Raw genomic sequence first — 22,147 nt, forward strand, 5'->3', positions numbered from 1 at the left:
CCTACATTCTCTAGTATGTAGAGAATGTAACTGGGAGGTGTTTTAGATGATTTAGTGTGCCTAGCAGTTATCTCACTAGTCTAAATACCTGTTCTATTCAGAACCTTTAAAACCAGCCTTCTTATGGGCCTGCACAACCACACAAGGTAGTAGGCCTGAATATTTGTTTTAACAACATACTGCATTAGGGTGGTTCACACATAGCCTCTCTAGTTTTTTCATTCAAATTTGAAGACTGCTCAGAGAAGTCAGATGTGAGACATGTCTGCGCATGAGCTTCTTTTGTGACATGACAATAAACACGACTTCTTCAAACTACAATTTGAAGTGATTCAATCTTCTCTCTCTAGAAAACCATAGGAGGCTAACCAAGTCCCTATGCAGAAGAAAGGAGATGTTCCATTCTGGCATACAAAAGCTTTACAAGGATGATCTCTCCAGTCTGCGCCCCCCGTGCCTTTTATATGGTTTTCATTTACTGTACTGAAAGCTATAGTCAATATAGTCATGTCTCCAAGAAAGATCTCATATAGGACATTGTTTAATAAAAAATTTTCATCTAAAAATTGGAATATGCATATTCATTAGACTATGTATTTGTATAGATACATATACACAGACACATGCATATGATTATAGTCATGCACTGCATTAGCAACATTTTGGTAAATGATGGGCTGCATTCTGGTCAATGATGGGTCCCATTAAGATTATAATGGTACTGAAAAATTCCTAACGCCTGGTGATGCTGTAGCCATTGTAATGTCTTAGTGTAATGCCTTTCTCACGTGTTTGTGGTGATGCAGGTGTGAACAAACCTACCGTACTGTCAGTCATATAAAAGTCTAGCGCACACAATTGTACACAGTTTATAATACTTGATAATAAGAAACAATCATGTTACTGGTTTAATTTATGTGTTTACTATACTTTACTTTTTATTGTTATTTTAGAGTGTACTCTTCTTTATACTTATAAAAATAAAAGGTAACTGTAAAACAGACTCAGGTAGGTCCTTCAGGAGGTATTCCAGAAGAAGGCTTCCTTATCAAAGGAGATGACAGCTCCATGTGTGTTACCGGTCCTGAAGACCTTCCAGTGAAATAAGATGTAGAGGTGGAAGACAGTGATGTTGATCATACTGACCCTGTGTAGGCTCAGGCTAATGCATGTGTGTCTTCATTTTTTACAAAATAGTTTAAAAAAAAAAAAAAATTCAAAATAGAAAAAAGGCATTCAAGAATATAAAGAAAGAAAATATTTTTGTACAGCTATACAATGTGTGTGTTAAGCTAAGTATTTTTACAAGAGTAAAAAAGTTAAAGAAAAAGTTTAAAAGGTAAAAAAGAGTAAGCTAAGGTTAATGTATTATTGAAAAATTAAAAATTTTAAAAATAACTTCAATGTACTCTAAGTGTATTGTTTATAAAGTCTACTATAATAGTGTACAGTAATGACCTAGGCCTTCACATTTATCACTGCTCACTCACCGACTCACCCAGAGCAACTACCAGTCCTGCAAGCTCCACTCACTGTTAAGTGCCCTATATAGGTATATCATTTAAAAATCTTTGCTACCATATAATTATTGTACCTTTTCTACCTTTTCATATATTTAGATACACAAATACTTACCATGATGTGACAACTGTCTATAGTATTTAGTACAGTAACATGTTATACAAGTTGATAGCCTAGGAGCAATAGGTCACACCACATCGCCTAGGTGTGTGGTAGGCTATTCCATCTAGGTTTGTGTAAATATACTCTATTTGATGTTCACAAATGATGAAATTGCCTAACTACACATTTCTTAGAACCTATCCCTGTCGTTAAGCAACACATAACTGTATTTTGATTCTTTAATAACCTTTAGGACATAAAAATTCCACTGTGAGTACTGACTACTCTAAAACAATTTTTTTAAGAAATAAATATAGGCTTATTCCCACAATGTTGAGACTCTAAATAGTCCAGCACTATTTTCAGTTGAGTTATGAGCCTATAAAAAAAGTCTTATTTCCTATTTTTGACCAAAACCTATATTGTCTAATAGGGTCACTTATTCACTAGACATATGATACAGCTGACTAAATAAATCAAGCATCCCTCAAAGGGTTATGATTTGTCATCATAAATTTTACTAAAAAACAAGACATCCAAGGCTATGAGGTCTACTTCCCAATGAGGAACACTGAAATGCGTTTTGAGCAACAGCAGCAGTGCTGAAATATACAGCTTTCTAAAGTGGTCACTTTGAAAGGAAAAACATGCAAATGTATGTATTGATTTTGCTAAGTTTGTTGATAAGCCACGCTACTACTATTCACGCTTTGTAAAACTGATAACTATCACAGTACTGAAACATTTTTCATCTCAAAAGAACACATCCAAATTTTGGGAAATAAGAAAATAAATCATTTCTATAAGATGAAATATAGATTTTATAATCACTGCCCCCCCCAACAAATGTAATTACATTATCAAACATACCTTTGTGCTATATTCCTGCCAAGGCCCCATTTCTGCTCTGAATCCTTCAGAGATTGAGTGAGGGTAGAAATCAAGTGGATGACAACCTGCTGGTCCAATGTTGCTACTGTTTCTAAAATGCTGTAAACCTGATAATAGTACCTCATACCATAATTCTGGATAAACTGCCTGAAAGTAAAACAAGTATATTTAGGATTACTCCTGGGGCAATTCCTTGTGCTGGTATCTACATGACAATCAACTATGAACTGAACATAACAAAGATCATTTCATATAAGATGACTGTAAGAATCTGGATGCAATATGAAAACTATTTAAAACACTTTAAAATAAAGGATTGAAATGGCTTATTTTAAGTTGAGCCACGACCAGAGTGAAAGCACTGTGGGAGGAGCGGCGAAGGGAAGAGTTGGAAGCTTGGGAGGGAGAAGAAGGGGTAAAAATCTAATCCCAGGACTTTTTTGCAATATTCTACACAGTGAAATCTGAGTGGAAAGGATATGGGAGACAGTAAGAGAAAAAAGTCAGATTTCCTAGTTACTTTTTAGTTCTTTGTAGCTCTACATAAATCAAACAATATTTTTATGAGGAAGGCAAGTTACTCCTAATATATTTTTATGTTCCTTAACTGAACAAAAGACTTTAGACCCATAGAAGGTCTTTATAAATAAAAATTCTATGTTTTAGCCTTAAAACCTCTACCCTCCACTACCAATCAACAAAATAAAAGCCACCTAGCTTAGTAAATTATAGAAAACATTCAATCTTTGATCATATAAAATCCTTTTCTCCCCTCCTAGGGCTTCACAATTTTCACAAATCACTGTTACTGAGTGATCACAATTTAAATAAACTATAAACACTTGAAAGGCACTAATTATGTGATGAGAAAAATGGAGGTACCAAAGATCCAACATAGAATGAAGGAAACGAACACAAATTATTTATCATGGTAGTGGTAAGACAGACATAGGAATAATAAAGGTAAACTGGTAGAAATCTTCAGAAAGAAATACAAAAACATACTGCCCTAACAGGACAAGACTCTAAAGGGAACAAAAGAGGGAAGAAAAAGAAAATATGCCTCAAGTTGCACTGTTATTCTTATGAACAATAGATCTACTTCTATAAAGTCCATGCTTCACAAATTAAACATAACAGAGCTTTCTGGAGCTACTCTTAGTATCTTAAAGCAAGTCAGAAAAGCAGTGACATATACTTCTACAATCCTGAGGAACATGTCTGGCAAGGTCTGAAGGCCTGTGTACTCGTCATCATGACTCACGTTTCCCACTTTACCCTCTCAAACCCAGTCTAGGGCCAGGTAATGACATTTCAGTCAGTGACAGATAGCATATACAATGGTGGTTCAGTATAAGAAGATTAAAATACTGCATTTTTACTGTACCTTTTATGTTTGGATACATTTAGATACACAAATATTTACTACTGTGTTACAATCACCTACAGTATTCAGCGCAGTGACATGTTATACTGATTTGTAGTCTAGGACCATTAGGCCACACCGTATAGTCTTGGTGCATAGTGGGCTATAGCACCTAGGTGTGTTGTATAAGTACACTCTATTTGAGGGTCACACAGTGATGAAATTGGCTAACTATACGTTTCTCAGAACTTATCCCTATCATTAAGAGACACATGACTGTTCATGCAAGATTCTTTCTTACTAAATTCACAGGTAATTTTAAGTCCCTTCACTTATCTTTTTCACTGGCACTTTTATTTTTCAATAAAACATCACAATGTAACAAAACTACTGCCAAAAATACAATAATTGAAATACTATAAACAAGTAGTAACACATTATGTTTTGGATAATTAGTTATTTAAAAAACATGTTGGCTGTCAAATGGCTGGCAATAGTCTCCTTGCCAGTTGGCATATTTTCCAGTTACCTAAACACAGAAGTCAGCTGGGCGGAAGGTTCTTCTTCTGACCCCACTTGGCAGGCTTTTACCACGTATTGCAGGTTCTCTGTGGCCAGCCTCTTAACTAGAAGGAAAAATTATAGCATTACGCACTGTGTCTGAATTGACCATCTGGATCCTCATTTTTATGAATGCTCTTGATTTAGAAAAATATGTTGTTTTCTTAAAGTATGTACATCCTTTTTCTATTTTTCAAAATGAAATAGTTCTAAGTTTTTGTTTTATTCTAAAGTATACCTATCTTCCATTTTAAGAAAATAAAAAAGTTTAAAAGTTTTTTTAAATCTATTTTTCTCTTAGAAAGGTGCCCATATTCAAAAACATTACACCATCCTAATCCTACAAACAGTAACATACCGACAAAAGAAAGCCTTTAAAAATTCAGCTGATTTACAGACAAGCAGATTGATTTTTTAAAAATTCATAAGCATATTCCTCCTACCCCCTCACAAACATATAAGTAGCAAACTAGATACCATGAACAATTTCTTTTCACTTAAAATTAGCCAAATGTGTATGCAAAAATGTTGTTTGTGATGCTATCTTCCTTTCAAAGGATAACAAAGCATAAAAAGAATACTTACAATCTTTAAATATTTAACCAAATCCTTTAAAATTGTGTGCTTGTACACAAAAATAATGCAAAAATACCAAGAAAGGATGTAGAAAACCCAATATGCTCTGAATGCTACTAAATTCTTATGTTCTTTTTGACACATTAAATATAAGAAACCAGAGAAAAAAGTGCTTTTTCCAAGAATAAAAAAAAGTTCAGAAACTGTAACCCATTATAGCAGGAACACAAAATATATGATGAACATCAACTTAATTAATATTAGGTAGTAGAGAATGTTTTCCATGCGATGAGGCTAGTGGCTAAGGAACATACAGCATACTTGCCTTTTACTTGAAAACTTTTTACAACTTTTTAAAATAACTTCTCATTTTAGATGCGGTTTATTTTTGCTTTAACTGAACTACCTTTAAAAACAAAATGAGTGTTTTTTTTTTTTTGTTTGTTTTTTAAAGAACACTCTTACTCTATCATCCCAGCTAGAGAAGTGGTGTGATAATATAGCTCACTCTAACTTCCATCTCCTGGGCTCAAGCAATCCTCCCACCTCAGCCTCTCAAGTAGCTAGGACTACAGGTGTGTGCCACCACTCCTGGCTAATTTTTTTTAAAAAGCTTTTTGTAGAGATGGAAGTCTTGCTATGTTGCCCAGGCTGGCCTCAAACTCCTAGTCTCAAGTGATCCTCCCACCTTGGCCTCCCAAAGCACTGGGATTACATGTGTGAGCCACACCTGGCCTTTTTGTTAAAAGAAGAGCTTTATTATCATATAATTAACATACTATACAATTTACTCATTTAAAATATATTGTTCGATGGTTTTTAGTATATTCAGACTTGTACAACCATCATCACAATTTTACACTATTTTCAATATCTTGAAATTCCATACTCTTTAGCTATCCTGAGTCCTTCTAAGCAATCACTAACCTACTTTCTGTCTCTACAGACCTTTTTTTTTTTAACTTTTTTTTTTGGTGTGTGATGGACTTTCCTTCCGTTGCCCAGACTGGAGTGCGGTGCCACGATCTCAGCTCACTGCAACCTTTGCCTCCCGGGTTTAAGCAATTCTCCTGCCTCAGCCTCCCGAGTAACTGGGATTAAAAGCGCATGCCACCATGTATGACTAATTTTGTATTTTTAGAAGAGACGTGGTTTCACCATATTGGCCAGGCAGATCTTGAACTCCTGACCTCAAGTGATCCACCCGCCTCAGCCTCCCAAAGTGCTGGAATTACAGACATGAGACACCATGCCCAGCCCCGTCTCCATAGATTTAACTATTCTGGATATTTCATATAAATGAAATAATATGTGACTTTTGTGACTGGCTTCTTTCACTTAGAATAATGTTTTCAATATTCATCAATATTATAGCATGTTTCAATACTTCATGCTTTCTTATAGCCAAACAATATTCCATTGTATAAATGTATCAAAATTTTTAAATTGATCCATCAAATCATAAGTATTCTACTTTTTGGCTATAATAAACAATATTGCTATAAGAATTAATTTACAAGTTTCTGTGTGGACTTATGTGTTCACTTATCTTAAATATATACATATTTCTAGGGGTGAAATTGCTGGGTCATACAGTAACTCCATGCTTAACCGCTTGAGGAACTACCGGACTATTATCCAAAGTAGCAACACGATTTTACATTTCCAGGGGCATTAAATGAGAGTTCCAATTTCTCCACATTGTCCCCAATCTTTTTCATTGTTTGACTTCCTCATTATAGCCAACGTTGTGGGTATGAAGTGATATCTCAGTGTAGTTTTGATATGCATTTCCCTGGTGACTAATGATATTGATTACCTTTTCTGGTGCTTATTAGTCATTTGTTTATTTTCTTTGTAGAAATGTCTATTCAGATTCATTGCCAATTTTTAAATTCAGTTATTTGTTACTTATACTTAAGAGTTCTTTATATATTATAGATGCACACTCCTTATCATCACATATAATTTAGAGTATTTTTTCCCATTTTGTGGGTTGTCTTTTCACTTTCTTAATAGTGTCCTTTGAAACACAAAAGCTCCTAATGTTTGATGAAGTCCAATTTATCTCTTTCTTCTTTTGTGGTTCATGCTTTTAGTGTCATAGCTAAGAATCCATTGCCAAATCCAAAGTCATGAAGATTTTACTCCTATATTTTCTTCTATGACTTTTACAATTTTAGCTCTGACACTAAGGTCTATGATTCACTTTAGGTTAGTTTTCGTATGTGGTATGAAACAAGGGTCCAACTTCATTCTTTTGCATGTGGCTATCTATTTGACCTAGCACAATTTGTTGAAAAGACTACTTTTCCCCTATTAAATTGTCTTGGCACTCTTGTCAACAAACAAAAACACCCCAGTTGACCATAAACATGGGTTTCTCTCTGAACGCTCAATTCTATTCTGTTGACCTACATATCTATCTTTATGTCACTATCACATTGTCTTGATTACTGTTGCCTTGTAACATGTTTTAAAATCCAGAAGTATGAGTTTTCCAGCTTTCCTCTTGATTTGGCTATTCTGGGTCCCCTGTAATTCCATATAAATCAGTAATTCTCATGGAGCTATTAGTATAGTCACTTAAGATTTCTGTGGTTGCTGTTTGCATAACTATCTTTTCCCATCTTTTTACTTTCAATCTATTTATATCTGTGAATCTATAGTATTTCCTGTAAATACCATATAGGTAGATCTTGTTTTTTTAAAAAATCCACTGTGATCATCTCTGCTTTTTCATTGGACTGGTCAATCCTTTCACACAGTATTATTTTTGATATAGTTTGATTTACATCAGCATTTTTACTTTTTGTTTTCTTAATGACTCATGTGTTTGTTTCTTTAATCTACTTTACTGTTTTCTTATTGCATTAAGTGAATTTTTTTTAATGTAGCCTTTCAAATCTTTAATGATTTTTAAATTATTATTATTATACTTTAAGTTCTGGGGTACATGTGCACAATGTGCAGATTTGTTACAAATGTATACATATGCTAAGTTGGTTTGCTGAAGCCATTAACTCGTCATTTACATTAAGCATTTCTCCTAATGCTCTCCCTCCCCCAGTCCACCACCTCCCGACAGGCCCTGCTGTGTGATGTTTCTCTCCCTGTGTCCATGTGTACTCACTGTTCAACTCCCACTTGTGAGTGAGAACATGTGGTGTTTTTCTCTTCTTGTCTTAGTTTCCTGAGAATGATGGTTTCCAGTTTCATCCGTGTCCCTGCAAAGGACATGAACTCATCCTTTTTTATGGCTGCATAGCATTCCACAGTGTATATGTGTCATATTTTCTTTATTCAATCTATCATTGATGGGCATTTGGGTTGGTTCCAAGACTTTGCTATTGTGAACAGTGCTGCAATAAACATATGTGTGTATGTGTCTTTTTAGTAGAATCATTTATAATCCTTTGGGTATATACCCAGCAATGAGATTGTTGGGTTAAATGGTATTTCTAGTTCTAGATCCTTGAGGAGTCACCACACTGTCTTCCACAATGGTTGAACTAATTTACACTTCCACCGACAGTGTAAGTGCTCCTATTTCTCCACATCCTCTCCAGCATCTGTTGTTTCCTGACTTTTTAATGATCACCATTCTAACTGGTGTGAGATGGTATCTCATTGTGGATTTGATTTGTATTTCTCTAATGACCAGTGATGAGCATTTTTTCATAAGTTTGTTGGCTACATAAATGTCTTCTTTTGAGAAGTGTCTGTTCATATCCTTCGCCCATTTTTTGACAGGTTGTTTTTTTCTTGTAAATTTGTTTAAGTTCTTCGTAGATTCTGGATATTAGCCCTTTGTCAGATGGATAGATTACAAAAATTTTCTCCCATTCTGTAGGTTGCCTGTTCACTCTGCTGATAGTTTCTTTTGCTATGCAGAAGTTCTTTAGTTTAATTAGATCCCATTTATATATTTTGGCTTTTGTTGCCATTGCTTTTGGTGTTTTAGTCATGAAGTCTTTGCCCATCCCCATGTCCTGAATGATATTGCCTAGATTTTATTGTAGGGTTTTTATGGTTTTAGGTCTTATGTTTAAGTCTTTAATCCATCTTGAGTTAATTTTTGTATAAGGTGTAAGGAGGGGATCCAGTTTCAGTTTTCTGAATATGGTTAGCCAGTTTTCCCAGCACCATTTATAAAATAGGGAATCCTTTTCCCATTGTTTGTTTCTGTCAGGTCTATCAAAGATCAGATGGTTGTAGATGTGTGATGTTATTTCTGAGGCCTCTGTTCTGTTCCATTGGTCTATATATCTGTTTTGGAAGCAGTACCATGCTGTTTCGGTTACTGTAGCCTTGTAGCATTGTTTGAAGTTAGGTAGCATGATGCCTCCTGCTTTGTTCTTTTTGGTTAGGATTATCTCAGCAATGCACATTTTTTTTAGTTCCATATGAAATTTAAAATAGTTTTTTTCAAATTCTGTGAAGAAAGTCAGCAGTAGCTTGATGGGAATAGCATTGAATCTATAAATTACTTTGGGGAGTATGGTCATTTTCACGATACTGATTCCTCCTATCCATGAGTATGGAATGTTCTTCCATTTGTTTGTGCCCTCTTTTACTTTATTTCATTGAGCAGTGGTTTGTAGTTCTCCTTGAGAAGGTCCTTCACATCCCTTGTAAGTTGTATTCCTAGGTATTTTATTCTCTCTGTAGCAATTGTGAATGGGAGTTCACTCATGATTTGGCTCTCTGTTTGTCTGTTATTGGTGTATAGGAATGTTTGTGATTTTTGCACATTGATTTTGTATCCTGAGACTTTGCTGAAGCGGCTTATCAGCTTAAGGAGATTTTGGGCTGAGACGATGGGGTTTTCTAAATATATAATCATGTCATCTGCAAACAGAGACAATTTGACTTCCTCTTTTCCTAAATGAATGCGCTTTATTGCTTTCTCTTGCCTAACTACCCTGGCCAGAACTTCCAATACTGTGTTGAAGAGGAGTGATGAGAAAGGGCATCCTTGTCTTGCACCAGTTTTCAAAGAGAATGCTTCCAGTTTTGTCTATTCAGTATAATATTGGCTGTGGGTTTGTCATAAATAGCTCTTATTATTTTGAGATACGTTCCATCAATACCTAGTTTATTGAGTTTTTAGCACGAAGTTCTGTTGAATTTTGTCGAAGGCCTTTTCTGCATCTGTGGAGATAATCATATGGTTTTTGTTGTTGGTTCTGTTTACATGATGGATTATGTTTATTGATTTGCTTATGTTCGACCAGCCTTGCATCCCAGGGATGAAGCTGACTTGATCGTGGTAGATAAGCTTTCTGATGTGCTGCTGGATTCGGTTTGCCAGTATTTTATTGAGGATTTTCGCATTGGTGTTCATCAGGGATACTGGCCTAATAGTTCCCTTTTTTGTTGTGTCTTTGCCAGGTTTTAGTTATCAGGATGATGACGGCCTCATAAAATGAATTAGGGAGGATTCCTTCTTTTTCTCTTGATTGGAATAGTTTCAGAAGGAATGTTTCCAGCTCCTCTTTGTAACTCTGGTAGAAATCAGCTGTGAATCTGTCTGGCCCTGGGCTTTTTTTTGGTTGGTAGGCTATTAATTACTGCCTCAATTTCAGTAACTGTTATTGGTCTATTCAGAGATTCGACTTCTTCCTGGTTTAGTCTTGGGAGGGTGTATGTGTCCAGGAATTTATCCTTTTCTAGTTTATCTGTGTAGAGGTGTTTATAGTATTCTCTGATCATAGTTTGGATTTCTGTGGGATTGGTGATGATAACCCCTTTATCATTTTTTATTGTGTCTATTTGATTCTTCTCTCTTTTCTTCTTAGTTTGGCTACCGGTCTATTTTGTTGATTTTTTCAAAAAACCAGTTCCTGGCTGGATTCACTGATTTTTTTGAAGGTGTTTTTGTTTCTCTATCTCTTTCAGTTCTGCTCTGATCTTAGTTATTTCTTGTCTTCTGCTAGCTTTGAATCTGTTCGCTCTTGCTTCTCTAGTTCTTTTAATTGTGATGTTAGGGTGTCAATTTTAGATCTTTCTGCTTTCTCTTGTGGGCATTTAGTGCTATAAATTTCCCTCTACACACTGCTTTAAATGTGTCCCAGAGATTCTGGTATGTTGTATCTTTGTTCTCATTGGTTTCAAAGAACATCTTTATTTCTGGCTTCATTTTGTTATTTATCCAGTAGTCATTCAGGAACAGCTTGTTCAGTTTCCATGTAGTTTTGCAGTTTTGAGTGAGTTTCTTAATCTTGAGTTCTAATTGGATGGCACTGTGGTCTGAGAGACAGGTTGCTGTGATTTCTGTTCTTTTACATTTGCTGAGGAGTGTTTTACTCCCAATTATGTGGTCAATTTTAGAATAAGTGCAATGTGGTGCTGACAAGAATGTATATTCTGCTGATCTGGGGTGGAGAGTTCTATCGATGTCTCTTGGGTCTGCTTGGTCCAGAGCTGAGTTCAAGTCCTGGATATCCTTGTTAAGTTTCTGTCTCATTGATCTAATATTGACAGTGGGGTGTTTGACAGTGGGGTGTTAAAGTCTCCCACTATTATTGTGTGGGAGTCTAAGTCTCTTTGTAGGTCTCTAAGAATTTGCTTTATGAATCTGGGTGCTCCTGTATTGGGTGCATACATATTTAGGATAGTTAGCTCTTCTTGTTGCATTGATCCCTTAACCACTATGTAATGGCCTTCTTTGTCTCTTTTGATCTTTGTTGGTTTAAACTCCTTTTTTATCAGAGACTAGGATTGCAACCCCTGATTTTTTTTTGCTTTCCATTTGCTTGGTAAATCTTCCTTAATCCCTTTATTTTGAGCCTTTGCACATGAGATGGGTCTCTCGAATACAGCACACTGAAGAGTCTTGACTCTATTCAATTTGCCAGTCTGTGTCTTTTAATTGGGGCATTCAGCCTATTTCATTATTAATTATTTTTGAACTATTTCCTTTGTGGTCACTCTAAGTTAATCATATATACCTTATCAGAGCTTCAAATTTATACTAATACAGAAACAGAAATCCTATGCACTATATAGCTCTATTTCTTTCTCTCCCTTTTTGTGGTATTGTTATACCTATTATATAATATCTACAAATGTTAAAAGTTAAAAATATACTGTTGTAATTTTTACTTTATATAAATTTATGTCTTTCAAAGAAGCTAAGAAAAGAGAGAACAGCAAATACATATCTTAACTTCTGCTATACAGGTCCAGCATTCATAATCCAAAGATCCAAAATTCCAAATGCTTCAAAATCTCAAAGTATTTAACAGCTGACATGATGCCATAAGTGGAAAATTCCACACCTGACTTCATGTGACAGGCTGCATATACAATTTATAAATATTGTAAAAAACTACCTTCAGGAGACATGTTTAAGGTATATATGAAACATAAATGAATTTCATGTTTAGACTTGAGTCCTGCTGCTAAGATACCTCATAATATATATGCAAATATTCAAAAATCCAAAAGAATCTGATATACAGAACACTTCTGTTCCCAAGCATTTTGGATATGGAACACTAATCCTGTATTAACCTTCTTATTTATCTTTTCTTTTTTTTTTTTTTCATTTATTCCTGGGTATTTGAGTTGCCATGTGGAGTCCTTTCCTTAGCCTAATACTGTTTTGCTCTCACCACTTTCTTTGTATTATTATTGGTAACTATATTTCTATATGTTATAGGCTCAACAATATTATTTTATACAAATGCTTCTTAAAAACCAGTTAAGAGAATAAAGGTGAAAAAATGTGCATTCATACTGTCTTAATAATAATATGATAATCTTTACTAGAATTCTTTTGTGTGTATGTGGATCTGAATTACTGCCTGGGGTCAGTCTCAGTCTGAAAAACTTCCTTTAGCATTTTGTTAAAAGGTGGGTCTGTTAGCAACAAATTCAGCTTTAATTTACTTGAGAATGTCTGTTTCACCTTTGGTTTTGAAAGGCAGCTGTGCTAAAAAAAGATTCTTGGTTGACAGGTCCCCCTCTACCCTCCTGCTTTAAATCCTCTGAATGTCATCCCACTGTCTCTGGCCCCCACTGTTTCCTTTGAGAAGTCAGCTGTTAATGTTACCAGAGTTTCTCGTAGAGGATGAGTCATTTTTCTCTGGCTACTTCCAAGATTTTCTCTTGGCCTTTAGCTTTTGGCATCTTTACTATGATGTATCTGTTTGTGGATCTTTTTGCATTTACCTTACCTGGAGTTAGCTGAACTTCCTGAATGTATAAGTTAATATTCTTGAATAAACTTTACAAAATTTTAGACATTATGTATTATTTTAGGTTGGGCGTGGTGGCTCACCCCTGTAATCCCAGCACGTTGGGAGCCCGAGGCGGGTGGATCATGAGGTCAGATTAAGACCATCCTGCTAACATGGTGAAACCCCATCTCTATTGAAAATACAAAAAAATTAGCCAGGCGTGGTGGCGGGCACCTATAGTCCCAGCTACTCGGGAGGCTGAGGCAGGAGAATGGCGTGAACCTGGGAGGCACAGCTTGCAGTGAGCTGGTATCGTGCCACTGCACTCCAGCCTGGGGGAAAGAGCGAGACTCCGTCCCAAAAAAACAAAATATATATATATATATATATATATATATATATATACACACATATATACACACACACTTATTTACTTATTTTATTTTCAATTTTTTTTTGCTTTCTCCTGGTTCACCTGTTATATATATGGTGCACTTAATGGTGTTCCACATTTCTCAACAGCTCTGTTTTCTTCATTTTTTTTCCTCTGTGCTTTAGATTACATTATCTATATTGATCTATGTTCAAGTTTGCTAATTCTTTCTTCTGCCAGTTCTAATCCACTAATGAGTCCCTCTGGTGAAATTTTTAACTCAGCTATTGAACTTTAACTCCAAAATTTCCATTTGGTTCTTTTCATAAAACTTCTTTCCCTATTGTCACCAAACTTTCCTTTTCTTCATTTATTACACATTCCTTTAGTTCTATGAATATATTTATAATAGTTACTTTGAAGTCCTTGTCTATTAAAGACAATATCTGACTGCTGTCACTGGCAGTTTATGTTGCCTGCTTTTCTTCTCAGTATATGGACTGTATGTGTCTGTTTCTTTGCAAGTCCTGTAATTTTTTGGTGAAAATTGCGCTTTCAAATAATGAAGTCTACTCTTCCTCTTGCCCTCTCACTGCCTTAGATGTTGCTCCTGAGGTGGTGTAACCTCGGGTATGCCCACAGTCTCCATGTGAAGACAATGGTTTTGGCAGGACTCTCACACTCAGCTGTTACGCTCTGCTAATTAATTTCTGGGTGATTGCTTTAATGTTTTTAGTAATACCCTGGGGCATAAACTGCTTTAAGGACTAATCTAATCAAATTCAGGCTCCTTTGAGGTCAGTGATTGAGATTTGTTCTGACCTAAGAGCTCTATCCCAAAGTGCTGGGATTACAGGTAGGAGCCATTATGCCAGGCCAATAAATGTTATTTTAAAGCAATCACTAGAAGTAAGGTTGATGAGACTGAAAACAAAAGGAGTAGAATCAAAGGACCCCTACCAGTTTGCCCCAAAAATCAGCTTAGATATTTCAGCAAAAACCTGAATTAAAAAAGCATGATGACCTCTCATTACTTGATATTTAACAAATTGCTTTTAATACTGAAGTCAGATTTAACAAATATTCTTTGAGAGGTTACCAAATCTAATCAAAGGAAGTAGCCCTTAAATAAACTATTTGCCTCAAGGAGGAAAAAAAAGCCAAAACTAAAATGGACCCAAAACATCTCAGTTTGTAACCATTTTATCATACCTAACCTGAGCTCCTAGCTGGAGTTTATTCTTTAACCATGACCCATATCAAGAGATATAAAAGAATCACATACATTTTGTAACTATCCATTAAACTGATGGGAAACAGTAGTTTTTTAACTTGTGAAAAGAAAATGGTAACAAAAATAACCTTACAAACAAACTAACCTTGTGGTTCACTGACTAACACCAAGCATTTTAAAATGCCAGGGAGGAGTAGTTCGACTTCATAAACGTCTGTGTTAGTTTCCTTGAAGAGTTGGAGGATGAAGGCCAGAATGGATGCTAAGCGAGGAGGAGGTGAGGACCCCTTATACTCAAGGTAGGATTTCCTGAAAAGAAGCAAAATTTTGTATATTCTCTGCTTAAAGCTTCAATAGAGCAAGAACAAATGGCACACACTTTAAAGATACTGGCAAAATTTACCCCCCAAAATTAATACAGTTGTATATCCTTTTGGTGTGCTCTCAGGGCCAAAGCACAATATAGTCAGTCACAAACTAAACTGAAAGCAACCTTGTTTTACAATGAACTCAAAATCTAAATGAAAGCCTAATTGTTAATTTGTGTTTTTTTTTTTTCTTTCTAATACAAGTTTGATCTCCTTTATGGGTCCTCAATGCTGCAACATTTTCTCTAATGTTAAATTTGCATAAAGAAATCTCTCTTCATATCTATTTATGTAAGGACTTGGGAGGAGTCTTATTTTTCCAAATAAACAGAGGACTGTCCTAGGAATAAGATAGGACATTCAAGCTTTATCTCCTTCCTTCCTCCAGTAAGTTAAAGACTCAGAGAACTAATTTAGGATTAAGTATTACCTCTCAAGACAAGATAAAATTTAGTATTAGAACTCAAGAGAGATCATAAGGATAATAATTTGACTAATCTTTCTTTAGTCCCACCTCTTAGAACAGGTCCAGGCTCATAATGAGTGTTCGGTATACATTTATTAAGTGAATAAATAAGAGTTGGAATTGCTTAGTTTCTGCAAATGTCTAGACAATGTGAAGATCTGTCAAATACAGCTAAATATAAACTAGACATCCATATATTATATATATACACACACATATAAAAATATATATTTGCAAAGTAATAATAAACATAATGAGGAATAGAAATCACTAAGTATTATAAACATAAGGATAAGAACTATGTCTTAGTAATTATTTCTATTCCCTACAGTGACTTCCAAAAAATACTACATATTAGAAAATTCATTATTTGAGGTTTGTCTAATTTTGTTTACTGCTGAATTCCTAATGCCTAGAACAAACATATATTGGGTACCAGTGGAATGCCAGGTACATATCTAAGAACAAGAATATAAAATTGAGTAAAATATGGTCTCTGAAAGCAAGAGGCCCACCATCGAGTGGAGAAGTTAAATGAGAAAAAGAAAAAGACAATTACAATATAGCATAATGGTGCTTTTGACAAAGATAAGCACAGAATTCTCAGGAATTCAGAGGAAAGAGCCCTAACTCAGATGAGGGAGTGCAGGAATAGAGAAGCATGGCATGGAAGAAGTCATAGGAGGCAATCTCTGTATCTTTCCTGAGTATTAAAAAAAAAAAAAGTTACATTTTTAAGCCTTCAACTATAAACCATGAGAAAAACATTTTTACTGTATGTTAAGTAAATAGGAAAGTCAACTAATCCTGGGATCCTAAACACTGGGGTTTTAAACAGTTTTACAGATTCAATTTCACTTCAGCATCTGTCATTTAGATTGTACTAAAATTATTTACACAGTATTTCAAACACTGTGGTAGGTTACTATAACCCTGTTGGAAATTCAGATACAAGTAAGGCAAAACTATCATAATTCTGCAAATTGAGCTGTACAGGGCATATGATTTCAAAAAAGGAAACATACATGGTACACTGACATATCAGGTGTAGGTTTTATAAAGGATAGGTGGGATTTAGCCCCAAAAAATGACATTTTAATGGAGAAAGCAGTTTGAATAAAGCTGTGACATAGGGAGGTATGAGGCATTTTGGAGGGGCAATACGAATCTTATTAGGGGTTGTATGACACCATATGTAATACATCTGGAAACATTAAGTGATGGATCGCAGAGAACTAAGGAGCGTGAAATTTATTTCACAGGCAAAAAAGATCTTGCAGGTTTAATGGCAGGGAAGTTTCATAATGAAATAATATTTTAGGAAAAGTAATCTGGGGGCATTTTTTAGGGTGGACTAGAAGAAAAGACTAGAGATGCAGAAAGCAGTTAGGAGATTCTGACAATAGTTTAGGTGCAATGTACTAAGGGAAGAGAAATAGGAAAAGGAGGTCAGGATTGCCAAAAAGGATGGTCAAGGATAGGAAGCAAAGAAGATAAAGCTTCCAAACCCGAGTAACAGGACACTAGGAACTCAAAACGGTGAGAGGGGAGACAGTACTTGGCATGGAATTCTATAATGAGAGGTAACAGATAATATTGGGTCATTAAAAAACACAGAAAACTAATACTAAATAAGAATAACATATATCACCATAGCATCTTAAAGTTTAAAAACTAATTTCATATAAAAATAAATACTACATGAAGACAACGACAAAACATTTTTTATTACTGAACTTCCTAATGTTAAAGGATATGGAGTTAGTAGAATATTTAAGAAGTTTCATTTTTCATTTGCTTAATAAAACTGAGTTAAGAGTAAACTAACGAAATAAGATTTCAGGGTGCTTCATTTCCAATATTAGCATTCATTTTTTCACTTAATTATCTTTATAAAATATAATTACTATATTTTATGTTTTTGAGATAGTGTCTCGCTCTGTTGCCCAGGCTAGAGTGCAGTGGTGAAATGCCAGCTCACTGCAACCTCTGCCTCCCAGATTCAAGCAGTTTTCCTGCCTCAGCCTCCTGAGTAGCTGGGATGACAGCCATCCACTAGCATGCCCAGCTAATTTTTTTGTATTTTTAGTAGAGACCGGGTTTCACTATGTTGATCAGGCTGGTCTCAAACTCCTGACCTTAAATGATCCACCAACCTCTGCCTTCCAAAGGGCTGGGATTATAGGTGTGAGCCACCACACCCAGCCAAATATAATTACTGTGTTTTTTACAGTATAAAATACAAATATTGTTTATCTGATGAAAAACTGAAAAGCAAAAATGTACCTTTAGGACATATATAGGGAAGGTAATAGCTACACAGAGAAAAGAGAAGCAGTTTAAAGGGCATTGTCTTAGGCTGCCATCAGCAAATGTCATTTTAATAAATTCTAAGATAATGCTTCTCAGGGAAAAAAAAAAGCTTCTGAACTTCTAGTATGCTAAGGGTTGCCAACATGTTTGAAATGCCACTTCATCACTTTTTAATACAGCTTAATAATTTGTACATACCACCTATATGTAATATTTAGATGTACCTTATGACTTGTACAATGCATTTCTTTAGAGATGATATTGGCGGAACAGTGGCTGTGTTTCTCAATGCCAGCAAAACAGGATGTTGTCCAAGATCTGAAACATATGGTGAAGCTGGAAGAAATCGCCCAATATACTGCTCAATAACATTCCCTAGCAATTGATTCAAATAGGCACTCGGATTTTGAGATTGACAACACACGATACAGATGCCCTACGAGGAAAAAAAGTAAGAAATACTAAGAGGTAAAGTTTCAAAGAACAAACAACATTTAGAAACTCACTAATGAAGTCCCCAGCATTAATATTCATGTGAGAATATAACAATCAAAAAGGATACCTCACGTAATCAACAGATAATGTACATACGAATTACAAGGAGTTAAGCCTGGGCAACACATATGATATGGTATCTAAGCATGTACGTCTTTGAGGCATAAACAAAGGAAGCAGGGGAGAAGTGTAGGAAGACAAAGGCAGATTCTTTTCCTCTAATCTCAGAACACTTGAACATTTTGCTCATCAACTACATTTATATGTACTTAAAATGTTATAAAACATCTTTAAGTCATTTTTTTCTAGGTACCGGTTATTTTGTCTAAGACTATACAATTTTTGCTAAAAGTCTTCCATGCTAAAAATCTGAAATTTTTTTTTAAAAGTAGTAACAAAGGGTAAAGAATATGGAAATTAAGACTCAGAATAACAATTTACTTAGTTTTCCTATAACAGGCACTGTGCTGTGTGCTTTATATGCACTATTTCATTTAAATTTCTCAAAGAACCATTGAGTTAGTAATACTGTATCTCCATTTTACAGCTAGGATAACTAAGGTTTAGAAAAGTGAAGAGTTTAATAAAGTCACACAGAACTCTTGATATCTTGTTGCATGTCTGTTTATTTTGCTTCCATTTGTATAGCAGTTAACAAAATACTTTCATATATATTACAGTATTTAACACTTAAACAATTAAACCAATACCCTGAGAGAAAATGTCTTCTGCTAGTATTACTAAATATTAAATGCTACTAAATATAGATAATCATATAATAACCAACACAACAATACATTATATTCTAAAAGTTAACTCTTAATTTGGTACTTGGTGACTCACAATGTGTTTTCCAAGAGAAATCATTTAAAATGTTTGAAGTCTCCATTTTAGTTGTAAACGGGTATTTACCCAATAAGAAATTCTGAAAGTTTATTTGTAATGAAAAATAGCATACAGCTATTAAAACTGTACCAAATAAACAACTGAAAAAATCAAACAATGAACCCCCCCAATCCACCCACCACCACCAACTCTGTTTCTTGAATGGTTTAAGGAAAAGCACATTAAATTAGAAGAAAATGAAGTAATAAATGAATATTTTCTGAAAATTCCAAAGAGGAGAGCTGGGTACCATGAAGAAATTAAAGACATAGCTCCAGTTCTGCCAAACAGATAATACACCAAATTTTTAAATTTACCACTTACAAAGCTTGTGAGAATTCTTATTAAAATGGACTGTTCGGGTTTAAGAGGACCACAGGGAAGAAATATTCCAGACTCTCCTGCTACCCACCACTCCCCTCTATTCATCTCTCCCTCTGTGAGATTGGCGGTTCAGTCTGTGGTGTGGCTGCTTCCCCTTTTTATCATTCTATTAGATAACAGGCTAAACTTCATTTTAAATGCTATTATGAATAAAAATTAGAGGGAAAATTTAAAACTTCTCAGAAATCTTAAAACTCTGTTACGAAATACATCTTTGAAAAGAGAATGTTACGTAATCAAAATCCATTTTCCCTTTCCTCCTCAGCTTCCCTTGTTGGACCTCAAATTAAGAAGCACTTATCTTCAATATCAGACACTAATAAATAATAAAGTACATCTCTAGCCTCATCCTTTCCTGAATGGCATATGAATATTTCCAACTGCTTACCTCAAACTAAAGCTGCTCAGAAACCAATCCTTACCTTCATCCCGACATCTCCAGGATTTCCCACGTTAGTGAGTAGAACTACTATCTATGCAGATAGCCACTCTGGAATCCAGAAAGTATTTCACTTCTTTGAGTTCCTCCACAACACTCACTTAGCAAGTACTCTTAATCACAGCTCCCAAATGTTTTTGAAATCTGCTGTTATGGGTTTTATTCCCACTGCCTTAGATCAAAACCTTCTGACAATATGTGGATTATTACAATGAACTCGTCACCACTGCTTTCCAAAACTTCCATACCAACTATCTTACATATTGCCACCAGAATCATCTTTCTAAAATGTAAATATCATTATGCCACTCTACTTCTCTGCTAAAAATTCATCAGGTCCCCATCTAAATGATTAAGTCCAAACTTCTTAGGATGGAATATAAAGCCCTCCATTACATGTCTCCTGCCATATCAATCTCTAGCCACAACAGAACCATTTGATTTTCCTCAGTGTGCCGTATTTTCTTAAAGCTCATGCCCTTGTACATGTTGCTCCCTCTGAAATGAAAAGCCCTCCAACTCCTACCCATTTTGCTCTTTTACCTCTGATGTTCTCTATAGTGTATTCTCTTATATCTCCTCACCCCCAGTCTGACTGATAGATGAGGTCTGAAAAAAAAAAAAAATACTGAGCACACTACCATAAGTGTCTGTGCTCATCTACCTCCTCTCTCAACTTTAAGCTCCTCTGCTTTTTCATTTTTGTTTCCAAAGCCAAACATAAAAGCAATCTAAAATATGTTCAACAAATGTGCCACACAATCACTTGAGAGTATAATGTACGGTTTTTAAATCAGCATTTCGTAAACTATGTTTTTAAGGCAAAGTTTCCATTTTTTTTACACTTTTAAGCAACCGCACATACTATACCTGGAGATACAAAGGAAGACTTTTCTGAATTGCTGACAACATAGGTGCAGGCAGTTCCTTCTCTTGCTGTAATACTGTATGTGGAAGCAGTAAACAATCTATGATCCGGAATAGTAATTTTTGGGCTTTAGAGGTGGCAAAGATTTGTGCCCATGATTTCACAAGAATTCCTAACAAAGAAGAGAAGTAACAGCATGTTGTTGTTATCGTCTGACCAGAACATTTTGTCATTTAATTAAAAAATTTGTATTGAAAGCCCATGGGACCAAATTAAAATAGCATATAGGAAGAAACACATAGTACAAATAACAAATACTTATGTCAATTCATATATTTCACTGAAGAGACAAATTTTTCATAGAGTTCTGGGCCAAGGAAAACATACATTTTCTGAGCAACTGGCATTTAATATATACACAGGTTAAGTATTCCTAATCTGAAAATATAAAATCTGAAACGCTCCAAAATCCAAAATTTTGTGAGTGCCAACATGATGATCATAAGAACTGTTCATTAGAACATTTCACATTTCACACTGTTGGATTATGGGTGCTCAACTGGTTAAGTATACTGCAAGTATTCCAAAATCCAAAAAAATCTGAACTCCAAAATACTTCTAGTCCCAAGAATTTTAGACAAGGGCTATTCAATCTTTTTACACTCACATATACACTGGAATATATTTATACATTATGTGACTACATTGGCTGAATGTTGAAATTATTCAGATCTCCCTTTTTGGATGCCCAGATGCAAATTAACAATCCACCTTTTAAAGAATACTGTAGGATTATGTATTATGGTTTTATATGCATACTAATTTTCCCTGGGCCTCATCATGAAACTCCACATTTTTTGTACCTCTATTTCTTCATATTTTAATCTTACATATAATTTTATAGATGGCCTCAATTCAGTCTGCAATAGAAGTATAATTAAATTTAATTGTTAAAATAGGGAAAACAGGATTAGCTATAAGCTAATCACTTAATCTCCACGAACTTCAGTTAACCTCCATGAACTTCAGTTTTACACCTTTCGATTATTTAATATAAACAAACAAAATTTTAATTCTGAATGAAGAGAAACAGATTTCTTTGCTACTTGAAATATATTA

The 22,147-nt window shown here is 35.0% G+C and overlaps 1 protein-coding gene across 3 annotated transcripts in view; it reads right to left on the minus strand.

Annotated features, from left to right (window-relative positions):
* The window catches only part of MMS22L (MMS22 like, DNA repair protein), a 143,793-nt gene that overhangs the window by 4,685 nt on the left and 116,961 nt on the right, over positions 1-22,147 (minus strand). For all 3 annotated transcript variants that reach the window (XM_033234665.1, XM_033234664.1, XM_033234663.1), the window contains 5 exons: positions 21,031-21,200; positions 18,182-18,393; positions 14,956-15,119; positions 4,410-4,506; positions 2,494-2,661 (listed from right to left, as the gene is read on the minus strand). In XM_033234665.1, the coding sequence (XP_033090556.1) occupies positions 2,494-2,661; positions 4,410-4,506; positions 14,956-15,119; positions 18,182-18,393; positions 21,031-21,200 (811 nt within the window). The remainder of the gene's footprint in view (positions 1-2,493; positions 2,662-4,409; positions 4,507-14,955; positions 15,120-18,181; positions 18,394-21,030; positions 21,201-22,147) is intronic.

This window comes from Trachypithecus francoisi, unplaced genomic scaffold (assembly GCF_009764315.1).
Source record: "Trachypithecus francoisi isolate TF-2019V2 unplaced genomic scaffold, Tfra_2.0 Lachesis_group15, whole genome shotgun sequence".
Classification (NCBI taxonomy): Eukaryota; Metazoa; Chordata; class Mammalia; order Primates; family Cercopithecidae; genus Trachypithecus; species Trachypithecus francoisi.